The sequence below is a fragment of the Geospiza fortis genome, unplaced genomic scaffold (assembly GCF_000277835.1).
Source record: "Geospiza fortis unplaced genomic scaffold, GeoFor_1.0 scaffold387, whole genome shotgun sequence".
Lineage (NCBI taxonomy): Eukaryota > Metazoa > Chordata > Aves > Passeriformes > Thraupidae > Geospiza > Geospiza fortis.
In genome coordinates this window covers 495,514-520,454 of record NW_005054546.1, presented here as the reverse complement: position 1 = coordinate 520,454, position 24,941 = coordinate 495,514, and the positions used below count along the sequence as shown (strand labels likewise).

The 24,941-nt window shown below is 49.4% G+C and overlaps 1 protein-coding gene across 1 annotated transcript; it reads left to right on the top strand.

The window, feature by feature from the left end:
* The first annotated feature begins 118 nt into the window (after positions 1-118).
* Positions 119-24,840, top strand: SMG5 (SMG5 nonsense mediated mRNA decay factor). The gene is made up of 21 exons (XM_031063999.1): positions 119-212; positions 801-924; positions 1,534-1,690; positions 4,525-4,614; positions 5,895-5,984; positions 6,948-7,026; positions 7,623-7,748; positions 8,182-8,250; positions 10,072-10,280; positions 10,401-10,538; positions 11,539-12,240; positions 15,128-15,297; positions 15,520-15,595; positions 16,385-16,560; positions 17,317-17,475; positions 17,685-17,744; positions 18,564-18,723; positions 19,100-19,190; positions 19,769-19,843; positions 20,135-20,273; positions 20,681-24,840. The coding sequence occupies exons 2-21, from the start codon at positions 826-828 to the stop codon at positions 20,762-20,764; spliced, it is 2,949 nt and encodes a 982-aa protein (XP_030919859.1). The 5' UTR covers positions 119-212; positions 801-825; the 3' UTR covers positions 20,765-24,840.
* Positions 24,841-24,941: the final 101 nt, after the last annotated feature.

Sequence of the window (24,941 nt, the reverse complement as noted above, 5' to 3'; positions counted from 1 at the left end):
CTAAATAGGCCACTAATGCTGGTTCTTTGCATTCTTGCACTGCAGTTCTCTGATCTGCAGTGATCCCAGGTGACCTTCTCTCCTGAAACTCTTGGTTCTGTGTTCTCATGCAGGGCAGTGGTTGAGGCCGTGCACCGGCTGGATCTCATCCTTGGCAATAAGGCAGCTTACCAGGATGTGTTCAAGCCAGAGAACATCAGCTTGAGGAACAAGTAAGTTGGGCAGCATGCTTGTATTTTGTGTTTGGCTGGGGAAAAATCCGTGTGAAGCAACTCGTGGAGTATTGAATCTGCAGTTTTAATGTTTATTTGGTTTGTAGTGCACCTGTTGAGCTGGGACCCTTCCAGGTTTTGGAAGCAGAGGCTGGCTTTCAGACCTGTGCTTGAGCAATGCAATCCATGGCTTTCCTGGATATCATTGATACAAATAAATTGTCTTTGTGTTGGCCAATTCTTTCCTTGTAATAAAAACTGTGGGGCAGAAATTTCTTACATGTGTATAAAATCTTCTATCAGGGGTCAGGGTTGCTGAGCAAGGAGGATTATTCTTACCAATTTTTTAAGTTGTCAAGCCAATTCTTGTCATTACTGCACTTCAGGAAGTCACTGATGGCCAGCTGAGCCCAGAGGGCACTGCTTTAAGTATGTGGCTTTTCCTGGTGCTCTTGTGTGGGAGTGATCCAGGCAGATGGCCTGGCTCAGCCCTTATAACGGATTTGGATTTTCCTCTTCTGTGCTTCTGTAGTGGCAACTGTGTTTGAGGCTGCAGGACCCACTGACAATGCTCTGCTCTCTGTCCAGGCTGAGGGAGCTCTGTGTGAAGCTGATGTTCCTGCATCCAGTGGATTATGGAAGAAAAGCAGAAGAACTGCTCTGGAGAAAGGTTTACTATGAAGTTATCCAGCTCATTAAAACAAATAAAAAGGCAGGTATCTATGGCTCTGGCATGAGAAGGTCTCTAACTGTGCAGTGGGTGAGGCAAAGTTTAAAGCTTCATTTGCTTGGAGAAGCTGTGGTGTAAGCCCAGGGTGGGGAGCTGGGCACTCTCAAATTCCTGTGGAGCTGCCCTGTGCCTTTGTCTGGCAGTGGCCAGTTAAGCACTAATGTGCTGTTGAGAGACCTGCCATTGCAGAGGGCATTCCAACAGAATTTGCTTATTTTTTGTGTTCCCCTCTTCATCAGACAGATCTATCCAGGTAGAGTGATTGTTTGAAGAGGCTTTATCAGTGCTGATTGTTTTTACAAGAGTTGATCACTGGAAGATCCTCAGTGCTCTCTGATTCCATGAGCTCTCCTGGCTTTTCAGGGGTCTGGGTGCATTTAAGGTGCTCTAACCAAATACTTTGATTTTATTGATTTATTTTTACAAGTATTTCTCCTTGATGTTAACCCTTAGTAAATACTACTGGGGGAGCACTGTTGAGCAGGAGGAGGTACACAGCTGTGCAAAACCAATGTCTTGCTTCACATTCAGTACAGTTGAGCCTAAATTGTGCCTAGAGCTGCATTAACGTGCTCCTTTTCCCTCTCCCAGCACATCCACAGCCGCAGCACCCTGGAGTGTGCATACAGGACTCACCTGGTGGCTGGCATAGGATTCTACCAGCACCTCCTGCTCTACATCCAGTCCCACTACCAGCTGGAGCTGCAGTGCTGCATTGACTGGACACACGTGACAGACCCTCTCATAGGTTTGTTCATAAATTCATAGGAAGTCACCCCCACAGGTGGCTTCTCCTTGCACTAGTCCATATTTGTTTCAGCATTCAAGGGAATTTTTTCCCCCTCCTGATTAGCAAGGTCTCTGTTTAGAACAGACTGTCCTGCTTTCTTTTCTGTGGTACTTGTTCTTTTAAATAATACAAAATTAGGGAAGACAGAAGGGTTTCTAATAGAAAGAAAACAGTGTGAGAAAATTCTTTAGGAAAAATGTCTGGTGATGGCAGATTTTTATGGAAAACTGAAGAGCACTGCTGTCTGTATAGAATGTTTTTAAAAGCTGAGTTAAGGCAGACAAACAGGGGAATAGCTTCTTGAAATCAACAGATTTCTGTCAGTACATCCTATTCACTAGATCTAAGACTCTTCCTCCTTTTGGTGCCTCTTCTGTCTGTGCTCTCTTCACTGTGTGGCTTCTGAATCTTGGACTGAGAGCACAGAAAGGTCCTGTAGTTCATGTTAGCTGGCCCATGTGACCTCTGCATGGCCTTAGGTGCAGGGAAATCTGAGGTATTGTACCTGTGACAGGAGGAAGAATAAGAGTATTTACAGTTCTGAAACGGCTCAAGACTGCCTGTGCATTCACATCCTAGATTGTCTTGGGTTTGCCCAGGGTTGTACTCAGTGGCCTCAGGGTACATGTTTCTGTTGTGGGGGTGTCCAGGTGAGAAATAGAGCCTTGGTTTTGTGAGCTGTATTAGCAAAGGTTTAACTGATGTGCTTAAAGTTGGCAGGGGACAGGGCAGCAGCACCTGGCTAAGGGAAGTTAGTGTGTCCTCAGCAAAAGAAGGTTTAACTTGCTGGGATCCTACTCTTAGCTCTGGGAAATGATGGTGTCACTATTGGCTTCAAAGTGTTGGTTTAAAAGGCAGATGTTCTTGGCAGGTGTTGCTTTTTAGAAATGTATCTCAATACTGCAGAATTAATAAATCCTCAATATGCACATTCCAGGTGGGTTTATACCCTGAGGGGTGATTGCATATGAAAGGCTCCCCTTGTTCAGGTTTCTTGGTGTGTTTGGGCTCTTCATTTAAAAGGATGCTGCAGGTGAGCATGTAACTGGAGAGTAGAGATGTAACTTTTGCCTATCCAGAAAGGATGGATCTGAAAGGATCTCATATAAACCACAGATGGGGCTGGGCACAGCTTTATGATTATGTGAATGGGAGCAAGAGGATTCAGAGCAAAAAAAGGGAGGGTGAATCCAATGGTGTATGTGGTCCCAGATTGAAGGCTGTGTATTTGTGCAGTGTGGCTTGGACCTTGCCTCTTGGTAAGTGGAAACAGCTCCTCACTGGTCACTGCAGCCTCCAGATTTCATGTCCACCCTTTTAGCCTCAGTCAGGAGGGAAGCAGAGTGCAGACTGGATTGGTCTTCAAAACCTTCTTTGGGATTCCTGCTTGAGGGAACTGTCTCTCCCAGAAGGTGTGAGTGAGTCCTTGGCAGCAGGAGGACTGAGGCCAGCCTGAGTCCAGCCTGGTGGCCCAGCAGCAGCAGCTGCTCTCTGGAGGGGAGGTGAAGGCACAGCAGCCTTTGCCTCCTGGTCTCTGGCTGAACTGTGGCCTGCATGTGCCCTTCCCAGGAACTGAGTCACGTTTGATGACTTCAGTTAGTTCAGATCAGCTGGCTGCAGCCTTCCTCTGTTGTTGTTGACACTTTCCATTGCTTGAATTGCTCTTTTTTATAAGTTTAGTATAGAATAGACAAGGTTATTTCAGTGGGAAGTTGGATTGTCCAGTCCAACTGCCTGAGCACCTCAGGGCTGACCAGGAGTTAAAACATGTTGTCGAGGACATTGTCTAAATGTCTCTTAAACACTGACAGGTCTGGGGCATTGACCAGCTCTCTAGGAAACCCATTTCAGGGTGTGACCACCCTCTAGTTAGGAGAGGCTCCCTCATGTCCAATATAAACCTCCTTTGATGCATCTTTGAACCATTTCCATGTGTCCTATCACTGGATGCCAAGAAGAGGAGACTGGCACCTTGTCCTCTTCAGGAAGCTGCAGAGAACAATGAGGTATCCCCAGCCTCCTCTTCTCCAACTTGGACAAGCCTGAAGTCTGTGGCCTCTCTTCCCAGGCTGTGCCTTCAGCCCTGTCACCAGCTCAGTTGCCTTCTGAACCCACTGCAAAGGCATTGTTGTCCAGAGGCAGTTTTCCCTAACTGACTCTGGCTGCCCTGCCTGCAGCACAGATTTCTGTCCTAGTTTTTCCTTGTTTAATTTCTTTCCTTTTTGGCTTGTCAGTACTAAATCTACATCTTGGTCCTGAGACAATGAGTTTGTTTCTGTCTTCATTGTTGGAGAGGGTCTGTCCCTGTTGTGTGTTGGTGCCCAGTGCTCAGAGTTTGTTCTGGCTTCCAGGGGTGTGTTCCTGCTCCCATGAAGGCCTCATTAGCCATGCTAATGAGATCAGCTGTATTACTTGTGTTCAGCGCTGTGTTAATGTGATCACACAATCATATAGACAGGAGTTGGCCTTTGTCCTCTCACGTGAGGGCAGATGGAGCCTGTGGCAGACCTTACAGACATGGTGACACTCATTTATGTCAGTGACTGTTGGTGGTGTGCCCCATCACAAGGGAATCCAGGGGAGAGTGGATGAACAGCAGAGTCTGGAAGTACTTTTCTGCATTTATTTTTCCACATTTTGACAAGAGTGACCCAGTGCTGCTCTACAAGCCGGCAGTGAGGTCTGACCATGAGGGGTTTGCTTTGGGTGCCTTGGGCAGAGGCGTGGGCAGCTCTGGTGTCTTCCCAGCAGCCTGCTCCCAGTGCTCTGAGTGGTTCTGTGTTTGCTTGTAGGCTGCAAGAAACCCGTGTCTGCGTCAGAGAAGGAGATGGAGTGGGCACAGATGGCCTGTCACCGGTGTCTGGTTTATCTGGGAGATCTAGGTAAGGACACCATTGCCTCTCAGGGCAGCCTTTACAATGGCAAAAAGATGCTGCCTGTACCCACCATGTGAGGCTGGTGCTGTTGGGCACCAGCCAAGGTTACTCGCAGATTCTGTTTCCCTCTGACACCTTTGTCACAGACCGGGATAAGCTGAAATCCTCATGGGTGGACTGCTGCAAGTTGCAGGAGCTCTGTATTTGGTCAGGTAGATGAGGAATTTGCTGCTGCTGAGCAGCTGTAGCCATGGCTGTGAGAGTGGAAGCCTTTGCTTTTATTTATGTTGTTTTGGCAGTATGAGGGATCAAAGAGAGTTCAGCTTGGACTGCTTAGTTGTGACTTAAAAACCACTTCCATCAGCACCAGTGGGACTGAAAATCAGATTTAGGCAATATTTTGCATCAGTCCAGAGTTTTGCCTCTGCAAAGCCCCAGTGTCATTGTGCTTGGCTGTGTGGCATCCTTTTTATAGCAGGCATGACTGTCCCACAGTCACGACCTCCTGAAGTGTGTGGTAAGTGTGTCAGGTTCTTGATAGTGAACATGTGGGAGTAAAGGCAGGAGAAAGCAGCTGTGTGGAGAGCAGCTCTTGGAAGAGTGGTGCAGGTACATGTGTCTGACACTGCAGCCTCCAAGCTGCTGAAAGCTGTTTGGCATTAGTGTTGCATATGAATCAGCCTAAGAATGGCATTGAAATAAATATCTTGAGGGGGTAGTAGGAATGACTTACCTGAGTGGTGGGAGAGAAATGTGCTCACCTTTTCACAGAGCTGTCACCTAAGGTTTCCAAAATGCCTACATTTGTCAAAAAAAAAAAAAAAAAAGGCAAAAATAAATGAATCAAATTCAGTCTAGCCACAGTCAGGTATTTTATGAAGTCAGCCAATTTGATTTCACACCCTGCTGTCCTAGAATACAGTCTGAGGTACAGGAAAATGTACACAACTCTGAGTTACTTCAAGGATAGGTGACTCAGCACTTAACACGTGGAGCAGAAGAACATTTTCCTTTTGTTCACATGATGCTGCAAGTGTGGCAGGCTCTGCCCTTGGCTGCAAAGGGCAGGAGTTGTGTTGTGTGGTGTGAGCAGGTGAAAGAAAAGGGGTTCAGACAGGCCTGGCAAACCCTGCGTGTTGCAGTGCTTGCCAAGAGCACTTCTTTGGTGGATTTGTTGACTTGGCCAGTATTTCAAGTTTTGTGGTATTGCTAATAGGGAAGCTGTGCTGCTCTGCAGCAGCTGCTGCCTTTGGGTTTGTGATGCAGTGTGTGTGGTTTCCTTTCAGCTCGCTATCAGAATGAGCTGGCAGGTGTGGACACAGAGCTGCTGGCTGAGCGATTTTACTATCAAGCCCTGTCTGTTGCACCACAAGTTGGTGAGTGACTTCCCATGAATTTATAGTTGTTAAAATCACGTTGCTGCAACATAAGAACAATGTAGTGCTACACTGCAGGTTTATATCCTGCAGCTGAGAGAGGATTGGTTTGATCCTCTGGTTTAAAGTTGCTTCCTTCAATAACTCCTTTTGCTATGAATTTTAGATTTTTAAATTAGATTTTCTCTGTCTCTGCTGGGAGGTTTTCAGGTGATTTTTTCTTTTGCTGGCAAGCCAAACAGAGGAGTTAAAGTCACTGCTATTTGCCAGTGACCTCACTGTACTCATCTGAGAACCTCTGAGAAGCTCAGACTTCCCTGACTGTGGTGATGCTGTACCTCTGGGCTAAGCACAGATCCAGCTCTCCATTGCCAGGAGCAGAGCATTATCAGTCACCTTCCCCTTTTACCCATGGAAAAAAAATCTCATGTGCTGCTTCCTCCTTCAGAAGTGCCTCCTTCTGGGAACGCATCAGTGCTGGAGTAGAGGGTGTGTCATACCTAAAGTGTGTGATTGCAGCCAAATGTTCTCTACATTCTGTCTGTGCAGAGTTCTCACTGAACTGTTTGAAAGGCTGTTCCCAAATAAAAGTGGCAGAAGTTTCTGCACCCCAGGAGGTGCAACGGAGCTCTCAGATGCTGATAAGATGATGTCTGTGTCAGGGATGTGGAATCAAGGCCACACCACTGTTAATACAAAGGAGGAGGTGTTGTTTGCTCTTCTCTCCTACACAGATAACTGGCACAAGGTGGGGAGGATCTAAAAGCTCTGTAAAATGGAAAACAGATCCTGGATGGTGGAAGGATTCAGTAGTCCAGACCTTTGTACTACACCTTTACTACTCTTTGTGTCTCCTGGCTTCCCTCCTGTGTGGCAGTGTAGTGAAAGGGAAAGGCTTTACTTTCTAGCCAGGGCCATTGGAGAATTCCAAGTAAATTCCATTGCCCCTCTCCTTCCTGACAGGAATGCCCTTCAACCCACTGGGGACATTGGCAGGGAGCAAGTACTACAATGTGGAAGCAACCTACTGCTACCTACGCTGGTGAGTTCCTGCAGATCTGCATGTCCTGAGCAGGGAAGCCATGCACTGCTGCTGTGGGTGCCAGATCCCCTTCTCCTTACTTCAGACTTGGCTCTGGTTTTGGCAAATAAATTTTAGGGGAGGGGAAAGAGATGAGTTTGGTTTACCCTTGTGTAGGACTAATGAGAGTGAGCCTTGGTCAAACCAAACCAAACCAAACCAAACCAAACCAAACCAAACCAAACCAAACCAAACCAAACCATTGTGCTGGTTACTAATCACCTGTGCAGAGCTGCACCTGGAGGGCTTCCTCTAGGCTGGAAGTGGGTTGGAGGTGTTGAGGGAGGCAGCCTGTGCTGTGTGCAGGGTAGAATTCCGGGCTTGAAGGCACTGATTTGAGAATATGTGTAAGCAGGGCAGGTGGAGGCTGTGAGGCAGCTCAAGTGCAGTTTGCAGCCATTGGTGGGAGTTTTGTTGCCCAGCATGTCCAGAAAGCAGCGCTGGGTACCTGTGCTCATGCCTCAATGCCTGAATAACTTGGTAGTGAGTTAAAGCCCTAAAGTGTGAGCAGCCTTGTGGAGAAATAACTTTGGTTGTGTCCTGTTTTGGTGCTTTAGCATCCAGTCTGAAGTGTCCTTCGAAGGTGCCTATGGGAACCTGAAGCGGCTGTATGACAAAGCAGCCAAGATGTACCATCAGCTGAAGAAATGTGAGACCAGGAAGTTGTCTCCAAGCAAGAAACGGTAAGAAGGGAAGGAAAAGGAGAGGTGCAGGCTGAGAGTTTGCAGGGGGTTGAGAGTAATGTCTTTGTGGGGAGTGGAGCTGGTAGATGGGCCATTTCAGCATGGTGGCTGTTCCCAAATTTTGAGAGCCTCCACTCTAGATCCCAATCTTGCTGTCTTGGGTCATAATTTCAGGAGAAAGCTAAATACTGGCCAGGTGTAGAGTTTGCACTGAGCGATTTTCTCACTCTTCCCTGGAGTTGGGGGTTGTTCATGAGGGTTGGGGCATAGTGGTGAAAGTTGGCAGTGTATAAACTGTCTTCTTTCTCTCCAGTTTCATCAGAATGGACTTTTCAGTTGAGACCTGATTTACCTGTTAATAGAGCTCTGTCATCCCAGCCCATGTCTGTGATAGGGCACCTGCTTTACAGTGTTTTCTCCTCCATCTTTTTAGAGGAAAAGACATTAAGAGGTTGCTGGTGAGCTTCATGTACCTGCAGAGTCTTTTGCAGCCAAAGAGCAGGTAAGGTTATGGCAGATTGTGTCTTCTATTGACAACTGACAGTAACAGGCACTCAGAATTGGAAGGGATGGTTTCCTGTAGGATAACAGTGCCTGTGCTGAGGCTTTCTGCTAAAAGGCTTGAGACTTTGCCCTATCCATGCATGGAGCATGAAGATTGTGTTTCCAGGGGAGGCTGAAATACCAAAGGGTTAAATCCTTGTCTAAATCAAGCCAGCCTGAGTGCATGCTGAGCTCCTGGGCCTTGCAGCTGTCTCTGTGCTGTGCCTTTGGTGTTTGCTTACCCCATGCAGTCAGCACATGCTTTTTCCTGGCAAGCCCTGTGTTCAGGCTGATGGGACAGCAAAGAGTTGCTGTCCACACGTCTGGGGCTGTTCACTGCTCTTGGAAGTCTGTAACCAAACACCTTGTTCAAAGAAACACCAAAACCTGGTTGTGTTGGAATAAATGGGAAGCTTTGTATAGCTGTGTGATTTTGGGCTTTTAGATTTTTTATTGGATTTTCTCTGTCTCTGCTAGGTGGTTTTCAAGTGATTTTAAATAAACCTCTTACTGCTTGAAACAGAACAGGTGTTTTAAAGGGCTTAAATACAAGCTGTAGTTAAATTCATTGTGGAATGGTTAAGGTTGGAAGAGACCTTTTGGGGATCTGGTACTTCCCCAAAGTAGTGTTCACTGTGAAAGTAGATGCAGATGTGAAGTTGGATGAGCTTGCTCAGAGTCTCATCACACTGAGTTTTGACTGGATCCAAGGACAAAAATCCCACACCTTTCTGGTCCCCTTTCCAGTGTTTGACCACCTTCAACATAGAATTTTTTTCTCCTTGCATCTAATCTCATTTTTCTTTTCTGTAGTGTGTACCCATAATTTCTCTTCTTTTTGTTGTGCACTACTAAGGAGAGTCTTATTCCATCCTCTGTAATCACCAATTTGGCATCTGGAAACAGATGCCCCCATGCCTTCTGTCTTTCAGGCTGAACAAACTTGATTCTTTTTGCCTCTTCTCATACATCATGTTCCCTATTCCTCTACTGGACTAAATCCAGTTTGTCAGCGTGGTTTTGTTTGGTGGTTTTTTTGTCCTGTGGACCCAAAGACTGGATACAGTGCTCCAGATGCCACCTTGTGAGTGCTGGATGGAGAGGGAGAACACATCCTCAACCTGCTGGCTCTGCCCTTGTTCATGCAGCCCAGTATGGGATTGGCTTTCCAATACTGCCTTAAACTGAGGTGGAACTACAAGGCTTCTCTACTATCCACTCAACATGTATTTAGAACATAAGAAATTTGGGAGTTACTTTAATTTCCCAAGCACGCTATCCCATGAAAAGGCTTTGCTGGAAATTTCACAAGCAGGTCTGTTTTGTAACTAGGAGGCTCCCACAGCCCATTGGATTGATCTCATGGATGCTTCCTTTGAAGGACTGGATGGCTGTGGAGAATTTTGGAATATTCTGGGCTGCAGGAGAGACATAGGAGGAGGAAAAACTGAGTCCTGTGTGTGTGGCAGTGTAATACTTTTCATTGAGCAGAGCATCTAGAACTTTTGCTCCCTTTAGCACTTAAGTGCTTTGTGTATCTCAATGGCCACTGCTGAGCTCCCAGGGGAAAATTAATCTGGGTTTTGGTGACCCTCTCTAGGTATTGTTTGTCTTTAGTTAAGCAGCTTTAAAGAGGAAAACATAATCTGATTAATGTCACTGACTTCCCTCGTGCTTCATCCTGCCTAGTGCTGAAGGACAGCCTAACTGCCAGTTTTGGTTCAGTTTCTGGGCAGACATGCCAGGAGCAGAGTCTTATTTATTTTTCACTCTTTTTAAGCTCTTTAGATTCTGAGCTGACATCTCTCTGCCAGTCTGTGCTGGAGGATTTCAACCTGTGCTTGTTCTACTTGCCCTCTCCTCCTAACCTGAGCTCAACTAGTGAAGATGAAGAAGAGTATGAGAGTGGCTACTCCTTCCTTCCTGATCTCCTGATCTTTCGCATGGTGATCATCTGCCTTATGAGCGTTCACAGCCTCAAGAGGGCAGGTAAGCAGTGCTTGTTTGGGAATTTCCTGGTGAGCATCCAGCAGCACAGTTAGCCTGGGGCTGCTGTCTGAACTAGTGTAGTGCTCACCTCCTCCATCTCACTGTGCTGTGTGCTTGCAGGTTCCAAGCAGTACAGTGCAGCCATTGCCTTCACGCTGGCTCTCTTCTCTCACCTGATAAATCACGTCAATATTCGCCTCCAGGCTGAGCTAGAAGAAGGAGAAAATCCTGTCCCAGCCTTTCAGAGTGATGGCACAGGTAAGAGAACAGAGATGGCAGCACCTGGGTCTCCCAGGTTGCCTGCCTACAGAGCTGTCTTTCCCCTTTCTCCCCTGGGCATGGGTTTTGTACTGCAGAGGTGAATGGATCTTTTACTTCTGGTCTGGAATCCCCAAAGGGGGTTGATGTGCTGAGTTGTCTCCACTTGGATGCTCTTTCTGAGTATCTGAATCACCGCAGGATGGACATGTTGCTTTCTTTATAAGGAGATTGCTTTCTGTACCTCTTGGCAGCTCATTCATCATCTGTTTATCCCAATCTGAGATTTTATTCTCTGTCTCTGTTTGCTGATGTTTACTGGCTGCTTTCCTGCTCCACTGAGGAGATGATCTCGTGTAAAACACCTGGGCTGAGGGAGGCAGAAGGGGCAGAGTGGGGCTGAAGGAGACAGGCCCTCTCAGCATACCTCAGTTCTGCTCAGGCAAGGGGGTTTTATTGAGCAGTGACTAAAACTGCTAAACCTTTCCCCTGCAAACAGTCCATTGGCAATACCTCACTGAATACAGGGTGAGGGAGTTTCTGGTAAAAGCAGCAAGGAACGACCCCTCCTCTGCAGGTTTTGAAGCTGTCACAGTGATTCAGGGCTGCTGGAAAGGCTCCATGCATGTTTTTCAGGAAAGGGATTGGTCAGGTCAGTGTAGTTGCAGAGCACATGTCCCTGCCCTGCTCCGTGGGTCACTCAGCTCTTTGACAGCAGAAAGTTGGGGAGGAGAGTTAGAATTCAGCTCTGTTCTATTCTGGTTTAGCAGCCCTGAGCACTGAGGCTGCCTGGTAGCAGAGTGGCCCAGCTTGGGCAGTAGGAATTCTGACTTCCCAGGTGCTTTTAGAAAGTGAATCTTTCTTCTGGGGTTGCTTATTCTGCAGTGGAAGACTCTGATGGAGGTGATGGCTGACCTTTGCAGCCCTGGACCCCGGGCTGGCCAGCAACAGTCTGTGGAGCTCACTGTGACTTCACCTTTTATTCTCCCTGTAAATGCAGATGACCAGGAGCCACGGGAGCCTGTGAACTCAATTGAGAAGGAAGCTGAAGCTGAGCTGGCCAATCATCAGCCCAGCGAGGAGCAGCGGAAGAACGACTGCAAGAAAAGCAAGAAGTACTCTCGACTGTCCTGTCTGCGCCGCCGCCGCCACGCCCAGAAGGTGGATGAGAGCGACCTGAGTGAGGGCTTTGACTCTGACTCCAGCCAGAGCTCCATCAAGGGCAGTGATGGCTCAGAGAGTGGCTCAGAGAAGAGTGATGAGGAAGCAGAAGCTGCTTTTGATGTGGAGACAGACTCCGACATGAACAGCCAAGAGTCTCGCTCTGACTTGGAGGACATGGAGGATGAACCGGGTGAGGAAGGAAGCAGCCAAGGCAAAAGTGGGCCCAAAGAGGCCTTAAAAAACTGTGTGGATAGCAGTGGGCTGGGGGACTCCAAGAGCCCAAGCATCTCTAAAAGTGAAGCTGTGGATCCAGCAGTCAATGGGCCAGCTTCCCTGAGCACTAATGATGCAAGCATAGCCAGTAATCTGCAGGCCATGTCCACCCAGCTGTTCCAGACCAAACGCTGCTTTCGCTTGGCTCCCACCTTCAGCAACATCCTCCTGAAACCCAACAGTGAAGCACCTGCCTTGAAGGATGGCATAGAGAGCAAGCCATGTGTCAATGGAGATCTGGAGAAGCCCAGCTTGGCAGAGCAAGGTAAGGGCCTTGTTATTGCAATTTTGTGTAGAAAACTGCAAACTATAGCAGTCTGTGTGCTAAATTCACCATTTCCCATGGTGCAAGCTCTTCTTTGGCTAGGTCTGGAGGAGCAGGTTGCCCAAGTAGTGGGCAGGCCTTGGGTTGGACATTTCCTGACAGAGAAGCTTTACTTTTACTGCCCAGCATGCAGGAGTATGTGCACTGAGCAAAGGAAACACCTGTGGCCAGCCAGGGTTACCAGAACTACTACTGTTCTGCAGACTAAATGCTGAGCAGCTGTGATAATCACAGGCTCACAGGCTAGTTTGTTTGGAAGGGACTTTACAGCCCATGTCATTTCATCCCTCTTTCACTAGGCTGCTCAAAACTGCATCCAACCTAGCCTTAAACACTTCAGGAATGGGGCAGCCACAGCTTCTCTTAGCAACCTGTGCCAGAGCTTCACCACCCTCACAGGGAGCAATTTCTTCCTAACATCACATCTGAATTTACCTTCCTTCAGTTTAAAGCCATTCCCCCTTGTCTTATACAGGACCTTGTCAAAGTCCCTCACCAGCTCTCTTGGAGCCCCTTTAGGCCCTGGAAGGAGCTCTGAGGTCTCTCCAGAGCCTTTACTTCTCTAAGCTCACCATCCCCAGCTCTCCCAGCCTGTGTCCAGAGCAGAGGGGCTGCAGCCCCTGGATCATCTCTGTGGCCTCCCCTGGACTCACTGCAGCAGCTCCTTGTCCTCCCTAGGCTGGGGGGGCCAGAGCCGGAGCAGCAGGGCAGGGTCTCAGCAGAGCAGAGGGGCAGAATCCCCCCCTCACACGCTGCCCACGCTGTTGGGGATGAGCCCAGGGCAGTGTTGGCTTTCTGAGCTCCCAATGCACGTTGCCACAGTGTGCTGAGCTTCTTGTCAATGTCCCATGCCCCCACATCCTTCCCAGGGCTGCCCTCCATCCATTCTCCCCCAGCCTGTTTGTGCTTGGGGTTGCCCCAGTGCAGGTGCAACGTTTCTCCTTGCCCTTGCTGTTCCTTCTGGGGTTGGCACAGACCCAGCTCTCCAGCCTGTCCAGGTTCCTCTGGTGCCATCCCTTCCCTCCAAGATGTGACCCCACCACACAACCCTGTTGTCAGCAAGCTGGCTGAGGGTGCACTTGATCTCACTGTCTGTGACACCAGCAAAGATGTTAAAAAGTGCTGCTCCCAAGCCCTTAGGATGCCCCTTGTCACTGCTCTCCACTTGAGCATTGAGCTGTTGGCTGCAGCTCTTTACCCATGACTATCCAGCCAAGTTTTTGTCCACTAAGTGATCTATCCATCAAATCCATGTCTGTCCAGTTAAGAGACAAGGGTGTTGTGCAGGACAGTGTCAAATGCTCTGCACAAACCAGGTGGATGAGGGCAGTTGCTCTTCCCTCATCCTCCACTGCTATAACCCCATTGTAGAAAGCCAATGAAGTTTTCAGGCATGATTTGCTATAGTGAAGCCATTTTGGCTCCAGAGGATGATTCCAGCAGGTATTAAAAATTGCATCTTCCCTTTTCCCTTTGTGAAATATCTAATCAGACACTTACTGTTGCTTCTGGTGACAGGAAGTTGTCCATGAGAGGACAGATTATTAGCCTAATACTCATGTAGCATTGGTAGAAATTTGTGTGGAAGATGTGACCCAGGTGCATGTGAGAGGTGGTGAGGGTGTCTCTGTGACCCCCCAGATGTGCCTCACTGACTGTTCATGCTGAACCCCTGGGAGATGTGCAGCAGGTGGAGCTGCCATGTCTCCATTACCACTCAGCTTACACAACTGAGTGATGTTCTGGGCAAAAACAGCTGGAAAGGGAGATCTGATCAACTACAGGGAATTGTTTGTCTTTCACATAAAACTACGTGGGCCTGTTCAGTCTTGTTTTTCATTCCTCCCAGCTTCCCTGGAGCAAGGAAACATTCTACATCCTGCTGCCAAATCCAGCTGGCCTACAGCACTGGCAAGATTCAGGCTTTGCCTGGGCCAGCATTTGAAGGCACAGTATTAGATCATGTTAGTGTTGACTGGCTCCTGGCACTGCTCCATGGCCACATGAAAGACATGGGGGAAGAAACAAACGGGCTTTGGTCTGTTTAACCCTTTCCCTCAGTGGTTATCTTGCTGTTGTGTGGCCACAATACCTTTACAGGTGTAGAAAAGGAGAGATGGAATGAGTTCAATGTGTACTTTTTAGCTTCGAGCTCTCCTCATGTGTGTTGTATCCAAACTGCTTTTTCATGGTGTGACACTGTCAGTGGTGGGTTCTGAATAAATCTCCTCCTTTCTTGTGATTCTGAGGGTTTATGGAATGCCCACAGCTGTGCTGATAGGAAGCAATGGTAGCACTTGAAATGAGGATCTGTAGCAGAATGTGTGGGTGATTCCCACCTTGACCTCGGGTCACTTGTGTCACATGTGATTCCACTGGCAATGGCTTTGAGGTCCTCAGCTCTGGAGAGCTAGAAGAATGTGAAGAATATGTTCAATATTTAAAATTCTCTGACTCACAGGACAGCCCTGCCATTTCCTGCTCTTGCCTGGCTCCAAGCTGGGAGCATGTTGGCCTCAGGGCTCTGTTCCCTGCAGGAACTGCTCTGGGCCCTGGCACTGCCCCACTCTGTCAGCCTGGAGGCTGCTGCAGAGGTTAGGCATTGGTCAGACCTTCACAGGGAGATTTTAACCCTCTTATCCCAAGGAGAAGGAAATGCAGGGGTGATACACTCTACTAACAGCACAGGGGACACAGGGGCTGGTTTTGTGAGGATGTGTGGAGGCACCTGGTATTTCAACTTAACTATTACCAGCCCAGTGCTGTTCTGACTTGACATCTCAGGGGATTTAACAGCTGCCATCTTGTGCTTGCCTTTGTTTTCCAGATGATGTGTCTGACTCTGAAGAAAGCATTTCAAGTAACAAATCGTGCAGAAATGAGCGATCCCTTCAGGAGAAGTTGGAGATTGTGACCAACGAAGGGCTGCTGCTTACTGTCAAGGTGTTCCTGGACTGGCTGAGGACAAACACAGACCTCATCATTATGTGTGCTCAGGTGGGGATGGTGTCAGGTTTACAAGGTTGTGTCAGCTTCCCTGGGCTGGTTGCAGCCATGGCCCCAGTCCTGGGCAGAGGGTGATGTTTTGTCCCCCACCAACTGAATTAAGCTAATCTGGGCCTAAGAAGGATGGTGAGGTTTGCTTTTCATAAAGTATTCTGAGGGTTGTATACATCTGTCATGATATTTTCTGTGACCTTTTGTGTTCTGTTCCTGCAGAGCTCTCAGAGCCTGTGGAACAGGCTGTCTGTGCTCCTGAACCTTCTGCCTTCTGCTGCAGACCTGCAGGAATCAGGTAGTGGAGAAAGAAGTGGCAATGTCATGTTTCACCAAGCCTAGTCATCAGTGATTCCCAGGGTGTGTGAGAGCCCAGGGAGGGAGATTTCCTAGTAGCAGCTTTTATAAGCACAATAGGAAGTAAAACATGCATGTGTTGGTTTGTTTTTTGTTTTTTTTTTGTTTAAATACCATTCCAGTTAAATACTGTCCCATGGTCTTTAGAATCATATAATCACAGAACATCCTAAGTTGGAAGAGACCCCTCACCTCGCTTCAGGATTGAGTTCAACTCCTGGCCCTGACAGGACAACCCCAAAAATCACACACAAAAATGCTGTATTAATGCATTAATGTGGCTGGCAGCATACTGAAACACTGGCACCAGCATGTGAGAATCCATGTGTGGCCAGACGGAATAATTCACTGCCAGCAGCAGGAGAAAGGCTGTGATTTTGCCATGGTAATCCCGGAAAATAGTTTCAGAGCTCCAGCTGCTCATGATGTGCTCTGTGTCTGTTCAGGGCTGAGCCTGAAGTTCCCAATGGTTTATGAGAAGCAGAGTTTAAATGGGGTTGCTCATCAGTTGGAATAGGTGGGAAAGCTGTCCCTCCAAACAGAGGATTTCCCAGAGGCCCCTGGCAGATTGTTTGGGAGAGCTGCTCTTTATATTGTGGGTGGTCTGGTGGTTCCTCCTTTAGCAGGTGCTCACAGATCATGTTTCATTAACCCCTCTGTGCCTTAAAGCAGTTCTCCTCTTAGCCCCCTCACCAGTTGTTTTGCTCTTCTCCTTGTCCCTCCTCTCCAGGGCTGGCCCTGTGTGATGAAGTCAGAGACATGCTGAGTGATGCTGAGCTGCCAGACCTGAAGGCCAACCTGCTGCTCCCTGAAGACGTGGCCCTGCGCAATCTCCCCCCTCTGAAAAATGCACACAAGAGGTTTAACTTCGAGCAGGATCGGCCCATTTTCTCTGCAGTCGAGGAGGTGAGTTGGGGAAAACTCACCTGGAAAAAGAACAGATACAGCCTGGATTGTTGTGTTATGTGGTTCCTTTTCCTAGCACTGAAGGCTTGAGCAGAGGTTTGTGGAGCAGGTGTGGCAGGGTGCTGCTGATGTTTCCTGAGATTTTCTTGGGTTGAGGAAGCCCCAGCCTTGCTGGCACTGTGACTGTGTTCACAGGGGTCTGAGGATGAGGGAAGAGATGAGGATCTGACTCCATGTTTCAGAAGGCTGATTTATTATTTTATGATATATATATATTATATTAAAACTATACTAAAAGCATAGAAGAAGGGATTTCATCAGAAGGCTAGCTAAGAATAGAAAAAAAAAGGGAAAAACAAAAGCTTGTGTCTCAGACAGTCTGAGCCAGCTGACTGTGATTGGCCATTAATTAAAAACAACCACATGAGACCAGTCACAGATCCACCTGTTGCATTCCACAGCAGCAGATAATCATTGTTTACATTTTGTTCCTGAGGCCTCTCAGCTTCTCAGGAGGAAAAAATCCTAAGGGAAGGATTTTTCATAAAAGATGTCTGTGACACTGGCACCCCTGAACCTTCTGGCCAGCTGTAGCCTTTCCTGCAGTCTCTGACTTCAGAAGAGATCACAAACATCCATCAGAACTGGACATTCAATATCAGCTCCTGCCTTTTTCAAAAGTGTGAGCTGCAGGTGGGCACTGCCTCAGGCACAGCCTGGCTGTGGTGGCTGCTGACTGCTGCTGCTTCCTTGCAGTCTGTCGTGCGCATCTGCTGCATTCGGAGCTTCGGCCACTTCATTACCCATTTGCAAGGCAGCATCCTGCAGTTCAACTCAGAGCTTGGGATCTTCATCAGCATAGCACAGTCTGAGCAAGACAACTTGTTGCACCAGGCCCAGGCACAGTTTCACATGGTGAGTTGGTAGAGGTGAATGAATCTTCTGTATTCTCTGTTTCCTGTAGGTTACTATTAGGTTGTAACTCTAATCACAGATCTTTGGGAGGAGATGAAAGTTCTGTTCCTTAAAGCTATTCCAGTGTCCCCTTTTCACTCTGGAAGTGTATGCTAGTGTCAGCTGTGTGTTTCCTGCTAACTGATATGGAAGTTTTGTTTTGCAACTAGGCTGCAGAGGAAGCTCGACGGAACAGGCTCATGAGAGACATGGCTCAGCTTCGGCTGCAGGTAGGAGACTCCAGTTCCAGCCTGAAAACCAGCAGGGTAGTGGCTGGAATGGCAGAACCAGGGAAGTTTTGGGAAGGGAAGGGGGAACTCTCTGCTCCTGTCCCACACAGAGACAGTAACTCCATTCTGTATAGATTGAACTGTAGAGTATCTCAGGTTGGAAGGGATCCCATAAGGATCAGGAGTCCAAGTCCCTGCTCCTCACAGGGTAATTTAAACTGAATGTATGAATGTAGTTCAGGCACTCCTTGAGCTCTGGCAGGCTTGGTGTGACAGCCACTTTCCTGGGGAGCTTGTTCCCCCTCTGGGGGAAGAACCTTTTCCTAATGTTCAGCCTGAAGTTGCCCTGATGTAGCAATGAAGCTAGAAATGAAATGTACCATTTCCTCCATCCCATTGCTGGTCACTGGAGAGAGAAGTCAGCACCTCCTGCTTGCTGACCCCCTTGAGGAAGGTGTAGGCTGTGATGGAGTGGTCACCCTCAGCCTTCTCTGCCCCAAGCTGAGCAAACTGAGTAACCTCAGCCACCTGAGGCCTTTCACCATCCTGGTCATCCTACTCTGGACACTCTCTAATATTTTGATGCCCCTCTTACATCAACGTGCCCCAAACTGTTCCCAGTACTCAAAGTGGGGCTGCACTGGGCAGTGCAGAGTGAGATCCTCTTCTCTTGCTGACCCTGTGCTGCATCCAGCCCTCTGTTCTGTATGCTTGGAGGTTGGAGGGGCCTGGTGGAGCTTTGCAGGGCAAGTCTTGTCCTGTTTGATGGTTTGTTTCAGCCTCGATGTGAAGCGAGTGTCTTTGCATGTGTGTTTTCAGCTGGAGGTGTCTCAGCTGGAGGGCAGTCTCCAGCAGCCCAAGGCACAGTCAGCCATGTCTCCTTACCTGGTTCCTGACACCCAGGCCCTCTGCCAGCACCTGGCTCTTGTCAAGCAGCTGGCCACTAGTGGGAGGTTCATCATCATCATCCCTCGAACAGGTATGGGGACTCCACAGCAGGTAACTGCCCCTGGCTGCCCCCCTGACCCTTCTGTGCTGGGAGCAGGCCCCAGGGGCCTGGGTGGTGGCTTTCCCTCCTCCTGCTCTTATCCTTCACTTCATCTGGAACAATTGCAACACCCTTTTGATGTGTTGCTTTTGGGGCCTGTTCTGTGTGTGGCCCATGCTTGGGATTTTGACAGAATGTGTCAGAAGAGCTGAGAGGAGAGAGGTCCTGTTCCCTCTGTGCCTCTCCTGTGGCAGCTGCATTGAGCAGTGTTCTGTGGAATGGGGAGTACTTGACACCTCTGGATTAGTTTGCAGAAGTGGAACTGTAAACAAGATGGTTTTGGTTTTTTGTTTTTTGTTCCTGTTAGTTATTGATGGCCTGGACTTCCTGAAAAAGGAGAACGCCGGTGCTAGGGACAGCATTCGGTATCTGGAGGCAGAATTTAAAAAGGGAAACAGGTGAGAGCAGGACAGGGGTGGGATTTTCCTTTGGTTTTGGAATGGGTGGGCTTTGGGTGGGAGCAGGCAGTGGATCCCTTGGAGCAGAGTGAGGAGTGGGCCAAGGAAAAGCCAGAGTTCAGGAATGGGAAGGAGCAGATGCAGCAGCTGGTTCTTCAGACGTGCTGGTAGTTGCTGCTCAGCTGTGAAGTGCAGCTGCTTCTGAGCAGTGGTGGGGTTGCATCTCTGTTGCTGTATAAACTGGAGCAGTGACCTTTGCCACTGCACTGAGGGTGCTGGAAGAGCTGAATTGTGCCTGGGTGCTCTGCAGAAACACAGCTGAAAGGACAAACTGCATCTCTGGGGTCAATGTCAGGGCTGGTGGGCTTGAGACATGTGGTACTGTGAGCACCGTGTGGGAATGGTGCTGAGGCAGGGAGGTGATGGAAGAGATTCACAGAGCATTCCTTGCATGGACCTTTGGGTGTTAAGTTTGGGTTGGGGAAGCCCTGCAGCACACAGAGGAGCTGCTGTGGAGCACTGACTTCAGCCTGTGGGACACTCTCCATATGAGCTCAGAGATTCTGCTTTCTCCTTAGGTACATTCGTTGCCAGAAAGATGTTGGGAAGAGCTTTGAGAGGCATAAATTGAAGAGACAAGATTTAGATGCCTGGTAAGATTTCAGCATCTGAAGATGTGTGAGCCTGGTTTGCAGCAGGCAGGTGGCTTTGGGGAGAGATGTTAGCACTGAGACCCATTACAGAGCTTGTTCTATGTGAATAATGATGAAATTCCTTGGAGATAAGGACAGCCACCTGTGCATGTTACACCAAGCACTCTGTGCTCAGAAAGGTCTCAGAAAAGTCCTTAATGGCAACAGGAAAGCAACCCTGCATTCCATTTATTGTCCTGAGCAGATGTGGCCTTCCTGCCGACCTTCCCCTCTGTTTCTCTTTTCTGTCAGGAATCTCTATAAAATACTGGACAGCTGCAAGCAGCTGACAGTGTCCCAGGGCAGTGGGGAGGATGACACCACGGGAATGGTCACCATCATCACGGGCTTCCAGCTGGAGGACCCGAGCTCCTTCTCAGTGCCCATGCAGGTCAGTAGCTCTTGTCTGCCTGAGCTGAGCCATTCTGCTTCCTAGCAAGGATATAATGTGATTGATTGGCAAGAGGTTTTTTTTAATGTTTTCTTTTCTTTTGGCTAATCCCCAAAGTTTGGTTTCCCCAAAGTTGCTTTATACTTTGAGATTCCTTATTCCCTCAAGGCTTCTTGATTTTGTGATACAGAGTATTCTGGGACAGGTGAGAAAATTTAATTCCATGTCTGTGCAGGCCTCTTGTACTAGAGCAACAAGAACTGGGAGGATTTGGCCTTCCAGCTGTGCCAGGCTGCCAGAGAGTCTCCAGGCTGGGAATGGCAGCTGTCTTGACAGGGCAAGTGAAAAATTAACCACCTTTTTCTGTGTTAAAAATTAACCACCTGTTTTTCTGTGTTTGCTTGCAGTCTGCCATCCAGGCAGCCGCCAACGCCAGCATAGAGATAAAAAATGTTCTGGAGTTCTACAAGCAGTGGAAAGAGATGGGCTGATGGTCAGAAAGGCATCGGGTTGGTGAACCTTTCTCTCCCCCTCTCGCAACGTGCAGCGTCTGAACGAAGGAAACAACAATCTGGGCGACACTTAAGACACGAAGAAGCAGCAGCAGCAGCAACAGCAACAAAAATACCTACCCAAACGAATTAAAAAAAACAAAAATCCAAAGTGGGCACGCACACTGACACCCTCCACCTGCATCCTGAGCAGACGGCTGTACAGCTCTGATGGCGCCAGCTGCTCTGAGAGAGGCCCCTCGGAATGGCCGGGGCAGAGCTCTGCCCTTCTCCCAGTGGGCAGAGATGGGCGAGAGACAGGCAGTCCTTCATCCCCCTCCTTCCTCCCAAAGCTTGCTTGGCCAGCAGAAGCAGGCTGGTGGTTCAAAGCATGGACTTCACTTCAGCAAAACCAAACCAGTGCAGCAGAAACGGAACCCTCCGGCTTGGGGAAGAAGATCCAAAGAGTGTTTTGCTCTTGTTTGGCAATCTGGGGACAGGAAAGTGGATAGTATTTCTCCCCCCCGCCCCCTCCTTTTGAATTAATTATTTTTCAAGGTTTTTTTTCCTTTTAATTTTTAGTTTTTATATATATTAATAATATTAAAAAAAAGAAAAAAGAGGAGTTCCTTTGGGGTTTTGGATACTCTTCCAACATCAGAAAGAAAAGGAAACACTCTATTTAAAAGGGGGAAGAAGCTCTTAATATAATTTTTTTTTTGTCTTAAAACAAGCATATTTATTTCCTTTCCCAGGCCCCCATGGAGCAGGCTCAGTGCAAAGGGGTGTTGGCCTGTGAGGAGGGAGCAGCCCCGTGTTGCACTCTGCTCTCCGTGGGAGCTGCACACTTCATGAGCAACACAAGCTCCACCACGCTGCTCCAGGGAGACCACAGGACTCTGCCTCCATCCCCAGCTTCTCCCACTATGCATTAGGCCTTGGAGAAAAGGAGGAATCTGGCAGAACTGCTGAAAGAGAGAGAAGAGCCGGGTGGGATTTATACACCATTCAGGCTTGGCTTGAGCACTGCAACCCTGGGATGGAGCAGATGTCTCCAAAGGACCCAAAGCCTCTTTTTCATCTTTTCTTTTTTTCCCTTTTTTTTTCCCCACTAAATCTTTCAGTAGGGTGTGGAGGAGGAAGGAGAATCTCAAAGCCATTATCTTCTGCTGGTTGTTCAATGCACCACTGCTGCAATGCTGTGCTAGAGATGGTGACAGAGCTGGAGCGTTTGTGTCCCCTTTTCTCACGTCCCTCTGGGCTGGCAGAGGCTGTGCAGGAGCACCGAGCTCACAGACTGCTCCCTGCTTTTGGCATCCCAGACAGGAGGGCTGATGCTGCCTGCAAGGATGCTGGAAGAGCCCAGGTGAGCTGGGAGGGATCCTGCAGACCTCCATCCTGGCAGCATCTCACTCAACCTGTGTGTGACACGCTGGTGCTCGCATATGAAGCTGCAGGTTGCTCACAGGGCAGCAGGAGAGGGGCTGGGCAGCCTCTTCTTGCTCCCTGTTCTTGCCTCTGTGTGCCCACCAAGAGATGTCTCCATCCACATGAACCAGCAGCAGCTATGCAAGTACAAACCACTGGAGTCTTCTATCTGTCTGTGTTCTCACATGGGCCAGCCAGAAACTGCTACAGCCAGAGAGCAAAACATGTGAAGCTGAGTCACATCCTCCACTCTGTGCAGGCTCTGAGCATGGTGTGTTGTGCTGCAGGGGCAGGATGTTCCTTGTTTTCAGGTAAAAACCAAAAATACCAGCACAAGTACCAGAGGATTCATTTCTATTCCAGTTCCAGCTCCTTTACAGCGCAGCAGAGGGAAATGCCAAGCTCCATGGTACAGCTGGTCCATCCCTGGCTGTGAGGGACAGACAGGGCTTTCCCTGCAGGATCTGCCCTTTGAGAGCTTCTCCTGAAACTCACAGTGCTTTGCTTGGCTAAGCCAAGAGAAGTGCAGGACAGCAGGTCAGAGACTCTGGCACACCTTGGGGATTCTTGGAGATCTGAGATGGGTCATGAAGCTCCCAGTGGTTTTATTTGAAGTCATTTGTTTGTGGAGCTCATTATTTCTGTTTGATGGGTGGAAAAAAATGAAGGGAATCTCCTTGTGGGACTGTTCTTGAGGTGAAGCCCTCCTTGTCTGGTGGGGGGCACAGAGTTGATGTGCTCTGCTTTTTCCTGCTGCTGAAGAAACCCCCCCTGATCCTGGCTGCTGAGCACAGCAGAGGAGTCTGGAGGTCACTGGGGCTGAGCTTGGAGTGTTTGTCCTGAGAGCCTCAGTGTCACCCTGTGGCTGGTGAAGAGAAGCTTTGCTGGGCTGTGGTCAGAGCAGTGAGGAGCTGGGGGCAGCCTTCAGCTTCCCCCTGGGTTGAGGTTGAGCATTCCTTGGGTCCTGGCTGGATCTTGAGGGGAGAGAGGAGCAGTACAGGTAAAGCAGCAGCCCAGAGGGAATTCCTGGTGGCAAGTGTTTCACTTGATGGCAAGTGTTTTCAGTTCTTGCAGCTCCCGCAGCTGTGCAGGGTGGCAGCTGGGAGCCAAGTGCTGCCCAGCTGGGCAGGCTGAGGAGGAGCTGTGTTCTGAGTCACTGAGGCCTTGGTGGGCACAGGATCCAGCTGAAGAACAAAAGTAAATAAACTGATTTTCTGTAACCAGAGGCAGAGGAGCTGCTGTGAGCCCATGTGGGGCCACATGGCAACAACAGGGGCTGCTCACAGCTCTCCCTTGGTCACTGCTCTGCTCCCCTGAGGGGTTGGTTTGATATTCCAGGGCTTTGCATACCTGCAGGGGAGAAAGGGGAATCCTGACTGCCCCCGTGGCACCTTCCACTCTGGGCTGGATGGGGAGGGATGTGACCTAAAAAAGGACACCTGAAGGGTCCCTGTGCTACTCTCCTGTGCTTGAGGACCTGGTGAATGGTTTTTGGATTTGCATCCCCAGTCAGAGATAGCTGGAGCTGAAAACCTGGGAGGCTGCAGAGTGTGGGAGCAGCCCTGGGGAGATGGCATGGAGTGTCCTCCAGCAAGCCTGGCCTTCTGAGGGGGCTCAGCATATCATCCCCTGGCCTGGGGTAAAGCAAGGCACTGCTCTGCCCCATCCCAGCACTCAGGGTGAGCTGGAGTTTCCTCCTTGCTCAGATCTGCTCTGTCCCAGGGCTGCTGAGTTTCTGCCCTGGCAGGGTGGCTGCTGCTCAGGGTGGCTCTGGGGGTGGAAGCAAAGGGGATGGTCTGTGGAAGGCTCTGTGCAGCCTGTGGCTGCTGTGGTGCTGCTGTGGGGGCTCCCTGAGAGCCCCCCCACCCTGTGCATCCCTGTCCAAGCCAGACCTGTGAGCTGCCTCAGCAGGAGGGCGTCAGGCAGGGTGGAGGCTGCAGGCTCTGGCCTGGCTGCTCCTGCAGTGCTGCTCCTGCACCAGCCCCAGGCTTGCCCTGGAGCAGCTGTGGCCAGGCCGGTCGTGCCTGCTGTGCTGGGAAGGAGAGCAAACAGAAAAACCATCTTGTGGGCTGAAAACAAGAGTGTTCATGTGTTCTGGTGTGTTTCTTGGGTTTGGTTTTTCTCTTCATTACCACCCTGTTGAGCGGTTCGGGGTTTTTGGGGTGACCCCACGCTGGGAGGACACAGGTCTGTGGTGGCTGAGGCTGGCTGGGCTGTCCCCAAACCATGGTGGACACAGTCACTGGTGCTTGTTGGGCTTCTGCTCCATGGTTTCATGGGCTGTTCCAAGCAGCTCCTCTGCTCCCATCCTTGCTTGGCTTGAGGCCACCCGCAATGCCTCGGATTTTGTCTCACATCTTCAATTTTGGGCTCTTTTCCTTCTGGGTGTGCAGCAGCACTGGCCAGGACAGGGCAGGCTGGCACAGGGCTTGTGCTGCTGGCCTTGCCACTGGCAGTGAGGGGATGTAGGTTGGAGGCGAGGGACAATCACCTCTCCCCAGCCCTCGTGTGGCACACGGGCTTGCAGAGCCAGGGAGGATTGGGGGGACATGGGGCCCAGCTGGGTGAGCAGGGGCTGGGGCTCCCAGCATATGTCTGACCATGGTCTGAGCACAGCAACTGGCTTAATAAAATACCAGATGTTTGTACTGTGTGTCCTGTGGTCATTCCCAGCCCATCCCACCTTTCCTGAGCAGCCCAGGGGCTGAGTGCATTTTCCATCTGTAAATCCACCCAAACATGCTTTGCT

Bases quoted from the DNA above. Each gene is read 5' to 3' on its own strand.
- SMG5 (XM_031063999.1), top strand. From the start codon at position 826: ATGTTCCTGCATCCAGTGGATTATGGAAGAAAAGCAGAAGAACTGCTC. The intron at 925-1,533 runs GCAGGTATCTAT...TCCCTCTCCCAG, and splicing joins TCATTAAAACAAATAAAAAG to CACATCCACAGCCGCAGCAC. The intron at 17,476-17,684 runs GTGAGTTGGTAG...TTTTGCAACTAG, and splicing joins CCCAGGCACAGTTTCACATG to GCTGCAGAGGAAGCTCGACG.